Source organism: Salvelinus fontinalis, chromosome 2, assembly GCF_029448725.1.
Source record: "Salvelinus fontinalis isolate EN_2023a chromosome 2, ASM2944872v1, whole genome shotgun sequence".
In the NCBI taxonomy this organism is placed as follows: domain Eukaryota; kingdom Metazoa; phylum Chordata; class Actinopteri; order Salmoniformes; family Salmonidae; genus Salvelinus; species Salvelinus fontinalis.
The window spans coordinates 80,715,225-80,728,305 of record NC_074666.1 but is presented as its reverse complement, the minus strand read 5'-3'; the positions used below and the strand labels follow the sequence as shown (position 1 = coordinate 80,728,305).

Below are 13,081 nucleotides of genomic sequence, written 5' to 3'. Positions count from 1 at the left end.
CATGAGTGTGGTGATCGCGTTGTGTAGGGGGACAAAATAAATGTATGCACGATAGCGCACGCACGCAGCCGGTATGGGTTCTGTGTTACAGCCTCTCTCCGCCAGGTGTAGCACTTCTCTCACCGTTTAAAAACAAGAAAGGGATAGGGGGATACCTAGTCATTTTTTGCGTCATCACTGCAAGCTATCATGACTCTTCTTCACCCGCCATTTTTAAGAAGACCCGACGGAGCTCATTGTCTTCTTGAATCATGCAGAGATCGGCATCATGAAGGTTTCGTCATTGATTTTGTTGGAAAGTGGAGAAATTATGCTTTACAATGGTATTGGTATTACAGTTGATCTGGAAGTATTACGTTTTTTGGGCGCTAAAATAAGGTCAATTGTACAGACCAGCGCGATGTACAAAGGTGAGTTAGCGAACCTGGCCACACTCTCTCTTCGAGTAGAGCACACAGGAGCCAGGTTGGGTGCAGGCAACCACCGCATACCCGACACCCAGGCAGGCAAGACATTTTCTCCGACCACCCAATCCATCTCCGGCACCTCTGTCCCAGGTGTTGTGCCGAAAATCTCCCCCCCCTTCGCATTCTTCATTGCCGCGCCCGCACTCCCTGTGCCGCCCCCGGCAAGATGCCGTCCTGGGCGGCTGCCCATGTCGCCCGTACCTAAATCAGCTACTGAATTTTGTATTAGTCTATAAATAAATCTCTTTGCCAAAATTCGTCATCTCTCCCATGTCTTATTCGACTAGTATTTTTGAAAGTGTAAGGATAATTCAGCCATAGATGTTCTGAAATGTGTATTGCTTGGCAACGTCTTACTCCCTCTGTTTAATATAACACACATACATTAATGATTCATTCCGGTTGCCTATCCTGACGTGAAGTTTGTTCTATAGAAAGTATTTGACTGATGTGTGCCACAGAAAGTATTATTAAGGAAATTAGAAGGGGGGGATTATGGCGGGGGGGGGGGGGGGGGGGGTTAAAGAAAGTCTATCGGTAAGCTTCCCCCAAGAATGCTTCACGTCTTTCCAGTGAGTTCGTACGCAGTATGTGGCAATGCGCACACGGACTGGTTTAAGCGAGGGCCGCCTTAAAAGCTGAGACAAACTACACATAGATCGTAGGTATCTTTCAGAGAAATACTATAACCACATGACTGGGGGCATGATCTCGACCACAACCCGGCTTAGCCATCGTCGTCTCGTGTGTTTTCTTAGCCATTTTACTCATTGCACCAGCAAATTGAAGAATAATTGTTTGTGATTAGAAAACTAATGAGAACAAATAGTTTAGCACACAAGTTCCAGTGGAGGAGCACACTCTACCACTATGGGACAGTTTATTTGGCGCAACGTAAGGCAGTCTCGTTTTCAAATTGTTTGTTTTAGTAGCGTAAATCATTCCTGTTCACGCTGAGCGGAATAATTGAAAGAATGATTTCTACCCTCACGCGTATCACCTATGGAAGGCAGGGCTTCCAGCGAGGTGCAGATTTCATTGGTTGGCCTTGTCAGGCGTGATTGTAGATCCTTCAACTGAAGTCACGAGAGTGCGACTCCCCCATTGTGTGTTGTACCGAAGTTGACTGACGGAAACGGAACTAGTAAAATAATTTTTGTCAGACAGCATACTTAGCCAGCTATTAGGCAGCTACAGCTACTAGGTTCGTCAGATAGTACAGTATGGGGAGCACCGAGATAACGTTGGATGGTTGTTTGGCCGGCTGGCTGCTATTGTCTGAGATGAGTGAATGAAAAATAATAAAGTCATAAAATAAAACCCAAATAATATACACAACTGATATATTGAGTTATTTCATAGTAATTCTATTGATGTCTTCCCAATGTGGACCTGACAGAGACAATGGATTGTTTTCAATGTTTTGGCAATTGAATATTCACTGTTTTTGGTTTTGAACCCTTCCACCCCCAATTTTTTTAAATCAAAAACCGTGAACATTTTTTGTATAATCGAACCGAAACCGAACCAACCTCAAAAAAAGCACTAATGCTCAGCACTAGTAGGAGGATGAGAGGAATGGGGGTTTCTGGGTTTTGTAGGAGGAAAAGGAATGGAGGGTTCTGGGGTTTGTAGGAGGTAGAGGAATCGGATTCTCGGGTTTGTAGGAGGATGGATGTGCAGGATTCAGCCTAACCACGCTTTGTGTCTCAGGGAGATTGAGTATCTGAAGAAGGAGACGGCTCAGCGCAGAGCCCAAGAGGAGACAGAGGCCACTCATAAGGAAGAGGCAGACAACCTCCAGGACAAGGTGTTGTGTATTTAGGTTCTACTGTATGTGGAAACATTTCATGAAATTCTCAATAATTATGTAAGACATTTTGCTTTGGTTAATCAAGATGCATAGCAAGAGGATGCTACTGAGTTATGATCATTCTGCCTGGACATTTTGTGTGTAATAAAAGCCCCTTCCATCACTCTCTGTCCTCTCCTCAGATCACAGACCTGGAGACCAAGGTGGATGCTCTGAAGACCTCGGATCCCTCCTAAACCTCTGGCAGAGAGAGGGAAAGGAGGAGCAATGCCTTCACACTTGGGCCATCCTTTTTCCAATCCACGTTGTCCCTGACGGATTGTAAGAACGACAAAAGAAGAAGAAAATAATGGAGAAAGGAAGACTTCAGGGGTAGTGGTTTGAAGGGGGGTGGGGGGGTTCAAAGACACGTGCGAGGGAAAATTGAATACTTCTTCTTTTTTTTTATAACTGATGTCTGTCATTTGCTTCGAGCCGCGTCAAAAATCCCAATATGCTCCTTATTCAGTACCTGGAGTCCTTGTTGCATTGAACCACATTCAACTACCCAACTGATCAATCTGTGAAGGAGGTCGCTTGTCTTCTATGCTCTTCTTTTTCTCTAATCACTTGTAAAATAACTAACCAGGAAATACAGCCCCTACTGACGTAATGCTTCTAGTCTATTCTAGACTTAGTGGATGTGGGGAACAGAACTGGACAGAAGAAACTGTATTGATGACAGAGACTCTCCTCCGATACTGTTGAATATACTGCTTCTGCTGTATGGCATGATCTCTCTTGATTTCTACTAACTGAACAAAAGAAAATGGCCGCTTCCCCTTTTTTGCTAGACTGCTCCCCTTGTATGATGGAAAGACTCAGGTTGGGTTCAAGTTCATTTGTACAGTGATGATATGCTTGTTTTGTATATATTCTTTACATATATTTAAAATAGCTTAAAAAGCTTAAGCAATGTGGCTGGGTTGGGGGTGGGAGGGTGTTGAATGGAATCGACGTAAGCATCGAGAAGACTGGGTATACAGAAGATGGTCTAAATCCAAGTGGATATAGGACACGCAAAGTGGGTGCATTTTCCTTTTCTATTAGCAAAATGGTAAACAGGGTGTGAATATGTGTAAGGTTAACAGTTCATTGTGTTACCTGTGGTTTTACTTGCGTATGTCTCACCTTGGGTTCTGATAACGTAGAGGGTCAGTATTATTTGACTTTGTGCTTCACTCTATATGAATTTCAGAATCCGGGTTTTTCCCGCCCCAACCAGTAAGGTCTTACTCACGCTCTATCGTTTGCATCTGGAATCACTGCTAGATTAGCAAAGGGGGTTAAATCTAGCCCCAAGACGTTGCAGCCCTTCGAATTTGGGGACTAGATGTCAATCTTTGTGTAATGTTGGGGTAGCTAGAACCATGCTAGAACCATGGGAAAATGTTGTTACATAGCAGCTTTATGAAAGAGAGCGAGATCGACGGAGGCAGGGGGGGGGGGGGGGGGGGGGGGGGCGCTCCAGCAAGCCTCAATAGTCTCAAGTGGCTTCCTATCTTGTCTCCTTTTCTTCACTTCATCTGATCTGAAAAACACAGGGAAGGTAAAAGCAAAGCAGTGTGTCTGATCTGATTCCTACCTTCTCCTGTCACCTGTCCAGTGTATCTCAGGTCAGTGCAGATGAAGGAGACAGGAGGAGGCCACTGTGGACTACTGAGGTGCAGTAAAAGGTCTTTGTCTGTAGACGCGATGCTCTCACTTGATTCTCCAATAATACCAGTCAGCTGCCTTGCTCCCTCTTTGCTGCTCATGTTTGTCAACAGTGTCTTTTTATCTAAGACTAGGCATTTGGAACTTCCTGTCATCACTTACTTCACTGTCCCCTAGTAGCACAAACACTTCAGACTCATTTGCCCCCACTATGTATTCATTTTTTAATCTTAAAAATGGCCCTATTATTATTTTAATCTTGTATCATTTTAATTGTTTTAATGTCAAATTTGTATTATTTTAACTATGAAACCAGATGTATTTGACAGTGTTTTCATGGGCCCAATGTTACTGTACTGCTCTGTTATGTTGCAGTACTGCTCTAAGCCAGGTAGTGTCACACTTTCAGTGAGTTTTGATTGAGAGAAGGCATACTAGGTCATCAGGTAGTGAAAAATTCCTGGTTTGCCATCTCTGGAATAAGCTGGCACGTTTTATGACCATATTTTGCAGTATTAGGTAATATTGGAGTCGATGTGTGAACAACTTCCACATGCTGAGAAGTGGCATTGAACAGAACTTAAAAGGGACTTAAAGGCCCAGTGCAGTCAAAACATGATTTCCTTTGTAAAATTATATATTTCCATACTATGAGGTTGGAATAATACTGTCAAATTTTGAAAATTATGATAATTCCCTTTTAGTGTAAGAGCTGTTTGAAAAGACTGCCTGGGAATTTCTGCCTGTTTTGGTTGGATGGAGTTTAGGCCTGCCCTAATTAGCTAATAGAATTCCAAACAGCTAGTTTTCAGTTTTCCCCTGCCCACTCAGACCACTCCCAGGCAGTCCTAGAACAATTATTGCTTGAGAAATTTCTCTTTGCTAAGAAAGTATTTTTGATTCTTTTAGATGATTTTAATTGAAAACAATCACAGTAAGGTACTTCGATGTTACCCAGAAATTAATTCATATTGAGATGAAATGGTGGAATTTGACCTTTTTTAAGGGAAAGGAAACACAATCCAAAAAAAGTACTTTTCTGTGTTCGTCTTGTATGGCCTACTAACTCCATACAGTATGCTTGTATAGGATGCTGGTCGTGACATAGTGAGTGTGCCAGTATGGAACACACATGGTCCTACTTTAGAGATAAGCAGTGCCTCTCTCATCGCAAGACCTTTTATATCCACTGTCCCCAATGGTATTATTGCTACTTTGCGCTTTCCTACTTTGCGCTTTCCTCTTGGATATATGCAGTATATGTTTACTTTTTAAATCCATCTTCATAGTGAATACCTTGCCTACAGTTGTGAATCAAAACTGTTGACCTCTACTAACCAAAAGAAAGAGAACTGCATAGAACACATTCAGATAGATACGCTGCTACTGGGTCTGTTAATGTATGAATCTCAAACGGACCTAACCAAACGGATTTGCCTGTAAAGTCTTCATCACAAAATGAACTCCTTCTCTCACCTCTCAGATGGCGGGCAGTCACTGGACAAGTATCATTTAACTACAAACTGGACTAAATGAAATATGTTCATCCATGAACATTCCATGGCTAGCTATGCTGTCAGTAAAGTTACAACAATGGGAAACGTGTCAGAAATGGGATAGTTGACTAATGAAATGGCTGGGTGAAAAAGGGATGTGGTTTACTGAAGCTGATCTTTGAATTTGACACAACATTTAGCATCTTTGTGATTCCAGTTCTGATAGTACCCCTCGAGGCAGTATTAGAATACAGTACATATGCTGGGCAATGCATGTTCATATCTGTACCTCAGAATAGGAAAGGGGAACCACATGTACCCATAAACCACGCCAACGAGGGCATGAATCAGGAGCTCTATATTGTGATCTAGACCAGATGAATCGTATGGTGTCTCATCTTTTCACATTCCATTGTACACTTTGTCATTACTTCGAGTGCATGAGATTCAAGATGCCAGATAAATGCTGTTGGAAACTCATTCTGGATCACTGCTTCATACTAGAGACTCTTGCATTATTGACCATGGCTCATTAGTAAGTGTAATAGCATTGCCCTCCTCTGAGGTGGAAGGAAACTGGTTCCATTCCTTTTTGTATTATTATTTGTTCCATCCTTGCTTTGTGGTTTGCAAACACAATGAGTAAGAGGGGGGAAAAGTCCTGAAATTCATCATGTTTGTCTCACGTCATTTACTGTCGTTGTTAATAAATGCCGACGTGTTGAACAAGATCTCAAGGGTCACGTTGGCTTGTTTTGTATGCACTGAAAGGGGCGTCCTTTTCAGAAATCGGAGGTATAGTGATGTTAGTGTCTGTTTAAATTGTATGCGCTCAATTTGTTCACAAACGTCAAGAGGTTCTTAAAGATTAGAGGCTATTTCCCTTTTGAATTATTTCCTCAAAGTGTCTTCTAGGAGCTTTAGGCTAATAGTTGGCCTAAAGGTGTAACAAGGAACATAGCCAACACGTCCTTGAATTATTGCTCTTATAACAGCACCATGCCTATATCCTTGACCCCCCCCCATGTTGTTCCCAGCCCTAGCACTCCTCACGAACAAAACTACCTTGATGAGGGCATGCACAACATTAGGTTGTGTGACCGTTATAATACCGTTATAAAGTCTGTTACTTTTCATCAGTCCTCATTTGTAATTAGTGTTCTTCCATGGAGCTGACAAGGACAAAAACTTCAAGTGGATCACTTATGGAGGACAGTAAGACAGGCTTAGTCCTTGAAATACATGGAAATACATTGGAAATAAGATGTCATGCCCTAAAATATTGCAATAGCGGTATGGTTACTGGCTTGTAGCCTTTGGATTGTTTTTACTTGGATAAGTGCTCTTCTCAAATTCCTCTTATGTAGCTAAAAGAATCAGGGGCAGGGACGAGCTCCCTCAGCCCAATGCAGAGCAGGATTCATTTACGCCATCATCTTGTGTCTAACAGTGAGACCGCTGATAAAAACACAAATCATTCATATTTAGCTATATATTCTCATCGTGGTGGCGCTAACAGTTTACGAACATTATTCAAATGTTTTAAGGACTTTTAGGCCCCTATAGCCTCAATCAGTAAGCTATTTAAGCAATAAGGCACAAGGGGGTGTGGTGTATGGCCAATATACCACGGCTACGGGCTGTTCTTTATGCACGACGCAACACGGGGTGGTAATAAATGTTTTGTCATACCTGTGGTATACGGTCTGATATACCACAGCTGTCAGCCAATCAGCATTCAGGGCTCGAACCACGCAGTTTATAACATTCTATAATCAGCAGTGGGCCTATTATGTCATTAGACTATGAATACATTTTTTTAAGTTGTAATAATCATACCAACTGATATTGATAAGCATATTAGTAATATAATACTCCTATATATTAGTGCTATTGCTAATAGGCTATCTATAGTGGGTGCATTATAGAATAGCACCTAGCCAATCAGGTGCAGTAGGACTATATTTTTGACATTATCATTATCACTTTATGACACCTGTAATTCCCGAATTCAGGGTGCAGTTTAAACGGGCCTGTACTGGTTGTACATGTTTTAGCAAATAGAAAAAACGAAAATGTTGCATTCTTCCCAAGTCGGATGGAAAGCAGTTGGATTTGAAAGAGCAACAGGAGAGAGATGGAAGAGGATAAAGATTCAGTAGTCCAGCCAAAGAAAGACAGGCAGTGAAAAGACAACCTGGTCTCAGAGCCTTTTGTATTATTCTGTATGTAAAACCAAGACACTCCATTTAGTATTGTTAGGTTCGTTCCTTACGTCCTACCTTGTCAATCATTGGTGAAATTAGCATTATGACAATATCTTTAATTAAATAATTCAAAAATCTTTATCAATGCAAATGCAGACAGAAGTTGACAAACAGGAATATGGCACGCATGTTTATGAGTAAGTTCTGCATCATACAAAAGGTCTCAAGTAGTTTTATTAAACCGAAGTCCCGCCTTAGTGATGTCACTGACTACGTCATTACCTTTTTACTCCTGAGACCAAAACCCTGCATCTGTAGCTATACAAACATAGAGTTTCAGTGTTTATCTAAAAGCTAGGCAATAAATGTCCCCTTCCCAAAGTTGATTTATTGTGGAATGTCTGAGTAGTCTCTTATCTCCCACACTCCCCTGCAGAGTTCTGTCTCAGTCACACATTATAAGAGAACAAGAGCAAACAACTGTGGAACAATTCTAAAACAATATAATTAATATTTATTGTTAATCTGTAGTCTAGGACCCTATAAATGTGAGGGAGGGGTCTTATAACCCCTCCCCTTCTATTAATATAACATAAGCATAATCAATTATTCTAATACATCAAACATTTGTACAGCCACAAATAATGACCCCTAGGTGCATCCTGACATTTCCCCCTTTGAGACTAATTAGTCTCACAGCTTCAATCATAATATTCTCCTCTGAAATCAAATAGATTAGGCAAATCCCCCAGATCTATTTGATCCCAGCGATGGCCTTCTAACGGGTGAAACAACTCCCGAGGTTCCTGGAATGCTGGTGGGTGAATCTGGCTATACTGCCATTCCTCGTGTCCAAAATCTCACCCGGGTGCAGGACATGACCATAGGCTTCCTGACTGTCTGGGATGAGTCGTTTGGCACGCTGCAGTTCCCCAGAGTTGGTTTTACCGGTTTCATTGAAAAAAATCGGTGACTGGCATTCTTTAACATGTACATTTCTGTTCTCCCCAAATAACAACACCCCCCCATCCGGGAGGTAAAGTGAGATACACCTTGTCACTGCATACCCACATTCATTCAAAAAGTGCTCCCATGCCTTCCTCTATCCTGGAAATGTTTACACCTGTCACCTGTTGCTGTCAGTCTAACACTACAATCCCCTTTATCATAGTTTCTCCTATCACTATACTCTTCTCTCAGTTGACCCATATATTCATGACAAGCTCGAGTATCTCTCATATCTTCCCTCTACCACATTTGGTAAGTTTGCTCCCTTCTTGTGACCACCCCTACATACATGTGTCCTATAATCCCCAAATGTTCAACAGTCTTTCTAGCCAAACAGTTTATTATATATAAATCAAAAGCAAAACACAGTAGACCTACCAAGAGCGGAACAATCATGGCATACCTGGACATCATTACCTTACCCATCACGTTTCCAAATACACCATTAAACCAGTGTCTAATTTGGTCAAAGATGGTGTTGTCAGCTTTTCACAGAGTACCACCTAATTTAGCCAGGTCATTAATAATAGATGTCATGTTGTCAGAGGAGTCAGGAAGCAACATGACACAGTAATCCTCATCGTTTATTCCAAGGGACCTGTAGGCCCCTCTGTCTTTAGCCAATTTGTGCCATTTCGTCTCTGGTCACTACTGCCTTCAAATTCTGCACATTTAGTGACAACTGCGTAAAACCCTGTTTTATCAAATTAGTAAGGACCTGCATGGAGTATGTCAAATTATTAATCCATTTACCCATTACTATAACATCCCATGCTGCTTCCTTCTCCCTTTGACCAAATACAGAATAGTATAATTGCTTTTTTTTGTCGAGCCCTAGTTTTGTCCCTTTTCATAAAATGGAGTAATCTACATCCAAAATCATTCTGTCCAATTGGTACTGCCTGGGTTCCCCACAAAAATGCTGTGGAGGTGGGTTTCTGGAAAATCATTACCCGTGTGCCAGATGTGTTCCCTCTCCACTGTAATCCTATGTATATCACTGTTTTCACCCATTTATTATTCTCCACATCCCGGTCCATAAAGGGAACGGGTAGATTTGGAGAGAAACAAATACCCTGCATGTGTTTTTCCATGGTTGTGATTTTCTTGTTTCACAACCATAGTATGTGTGTATGATGGTGTCCTCGACATCTGATGACTCTTCAAGTTCTGTGGCGGAAACGTCTGTTGGTTCTTCTGGCCTTTGGTCTCGGCCTTCTGCTCCTGTCCTTTGGATCGGACCTTTTTCTTCCTCCAGATGTTCTCGGGGCCCTGCTCTCCCTCCAGTCGCTCATCCATGGCTCCCAATCTGGGAGATTCTTGCAGTGGGAGAGATGATGCCAGCCGGACCTCTCCCTACCCGCAGGGCTGTTGGTGTTACCATGGTTACCTGGAACAGACCCATCCATCGTGGTTGGTTCCATTTTCACTTTTGGACCCTGAGTTTCACCCATTCTCCAACTTTTATGGGTAGCTCGTCAGGGTCTTCACCTGGGATTGGTTCTGCTGCTTTCCTAGAGTGAGTGGAGAAAACTTACAACAGAAGTTAGTTCCTTCATGTACTCAAGATGGTCACACTATATCTCAGTTGTGTCTATCTGTCGGTCAGTCATAGGTCTCACCCCTGGGGTGTTCATTAGTCGTCTTGTTAACATTTCATAAGGTGTACACCCAATACCTTTGTTAAGGCCGCTGCGTATTTTCATGAGGACAAGAGGTAATCCCTCTACCCCTGTCATTCCCGTGGAATGGCATAGTTTAACAAGGGAGCATTTCATGTTACTAGCCCTCAGTAACTCTCGTTACTCCGCGTTTGATAGATGGACACAAACTTCTGGTCAACACTCATCATTTTGGCCATTTGGGTAACCACATCTCCTATGAGATGGGTCCCATTGTCTGCAGACAAACCTCAGGCATTCCGAACCGGAGTATAATTTTCCTAACTAGCAATTTTGCAACTGTTCGCGCAATGCAGTTGGATGGTTCCACCCACCTGGTAAACCTGTCAATTATCACCAGGCAGTATCTTTCTTTTCGCTCTATCATGTCTATAAAATCCATAGCCATGTTGACAAAAGATCCTTTTGGAGTGGGGAACTTCCCTGGTTGCAGTGGAGTTCCCTAGTCTATATTATATAACAAACATGTCGCGCAACGATAAATAAACTGTTTTACGTGCTGATTCAAATTCTGGGTCAATTTAATATTTTCAAACATTCTCCTCCTCCATTCTCCTCTCATATCCCCCTTTTGACGAATGGCTCACTCCATGAGCCAATCGGAAAATAACAAAACCATGGTTGATGATAAACAGGGCATGCCAGACGAAAGATGTAGCCATAAGCCAGACCTAGGACAGAGAGAACACCCTATCTCCCTCCACACCTGGTGATTGAGAATATCAGCCTGCTGCTGTTTCTCAAGATCAGTAGTTTGAAATGATACAACCAACTAAAAAAATAAAATGCATGTGTGTGACAAAGGGAAACAGCAAATTTGGCCGCCTCATCAGCTATGCTGTTACTAATTCTAGCATTATCACACGGACCCGTGTATGCCTCAACCTTAACAATAGCCAATTTGTTAGGTTTTCACATTGCTTCAAACAACTGTTCAACAAAAAAGGTCTGTTTTTAATAGGGGTGTCTGTGGTATTAGTAAACTCTCTTGCTCTCCAAATCCTTCACCATGACAAACAAACCCCAATAACATATGCTGAGTCAGAATAGCCAGTAAATGCTTCCCTTCCCCCAATTCACAAGCTGTGGTCAGAGCTAATAAATCTGCCTGTTGCGCTGATAAATGGTCTGGTAGGGGCCGTATAACCTCTATCACCTCCCACATCTACTAGAGCAAATCCTACATGTTGATACCCTGAGGTTTAATCTACATAGGCAGATCCATCAATGAACAACACCATGTCAGAGTCAAGCAGAGGTTCTTAAACAAGTCTTTGACCGGTGCACATTCCTGGGCTGTCCAGATGTCCCTGTTATCGTTACTGATGATTTGCTTAGGGAAGCTCCAACAACTTGTCCAGGTTTACATGTACAGGAACAATGAGCTCCAGTGTCTATTAGGAATGGTAGGTTATGTCCAGTAATGTTGAGAGTAACCGTTGGCTCTTCTCTTCCATCTTTGAATTCGTACTGGGGACACTGGAGCAGGGGAGTCAGGCACCTTCGTTTTTAATTCTGAGGAACCATTGGTGTACTGATTTCCCATTGGCCATGGCTGTCCTCCATCAATAACTTGTCCTCCTTGTTCATGGGGCATAAGTGGCCCCTGGGGAGCAATTTCAGCTCCGGGTGAGTGGTACTGTGGCTGAGGAGCATATTGTTGCCATGGTGGGTAATACACTCCAGGATGTGCATTATCAAAAGTTCCTCTCCCTCTGCCAGGCCCAAAGTTTCCTCTGCCCCTGCTATAACCTCTTCCTCTTCCATGTCCCCCACACTGGGAACTTATATGCCCCAACTTCCCACAGGTCCAGCATTGAGTGTTGTTCCAGTCACGAGGAGCTCTGGCGGGCTCATATCCTCTGCCATACCATGTTTTTGTGTCACCATAAAGCTGAATGGAGAAAAAGGCACATACCCTGCAGGCACCAGGTTCACAGGAAGGTAACTGCAACCTTACAGTTAACTAGTCCAATGCTCTAACACCTGATTACATTGCACTCCATGAAGAGTCTGCCTGTTAGTGAATGCAGTAAGCTAAGGTAAGTTGCTAGCTAGCATTAAACTTATCTTATAAAAAACAATCAATCATTAACTGTCATTGCTTCAATGTGTACTTAACCATAAACATCAATGCCTTTCTTAAAATCAATACACAAGTATATATTTTTAAACCTGCATATTTATCTAAAAGAAATCCACGTTAGCAGGCAATATTAACCAGGTGAAATTGTGTAATTTCTCTTGCGTTCATTGCACGCGGAGTCAGGGTATATGCAACAGTTTGGGCCGCCTGGCTCTTTGCGAACTAATTTGCCAGAATTTTACGTAATTATGACAACATTGAAGGTTGTGCAATGTAACAGGAATATTTAGACTCATGGATGCCACCCGTTAAATAAAATACGGAACGGAATAAACGTTTTGTTTTCGAGGTGATAGTTTCCGGATTAGTCAAAGGTATATGGTTTAGAGAGAAATAGTCGACGCGTTATAATTCCTGTAATAACTTGCGGCTGAACTTGAAAGGGGTTCCTTCGTTATTTTACCGTTCATGTCTTCCATAGAGAATGTCTTGATCTACTTCAAATAAGGTCTGTGTTTCGTGCAGGCTTAAACCGCCTCAACGTTTTGATACCCGTGTAAATCTCACTAGGATAAGGTAACGTTTGTCAACATATTTTCATAAATCCACTCTACAAATTTTTTTATC

At 42.2% G+C, this 13,081-nt stretch overlaps 1 protein-coding gene across 1 annotated transcript in view; it reads left to right on the top strand.

The window, feature by feature from the left end:
• LOC129828550 (neurabin-2-like) overlaps window positions 1-3,769 on the top strand; it is a 53,039-nt gene extending 49,270 nt beyond the window's left edge. The window contains exons 10-11 of the mRNA XM_055889575.1: window positions 2,181-2,277; window positions 2,463-3,769. Coding sequence (XP_055745550.1) covers window positions 2,181-2,277; window positions 2,463-2,516 — 151 coding nt within the window. The 3' untranslated portion in view covers window positions 2,517-3,769. The remainder of the gene's footprint in view (window positions 1-2,180; window positions 2,278-2,462) is intronic.
• The last annotated feature ends 9,312 nt before the right edge of the window (window positions 3,770-13,081 follow it).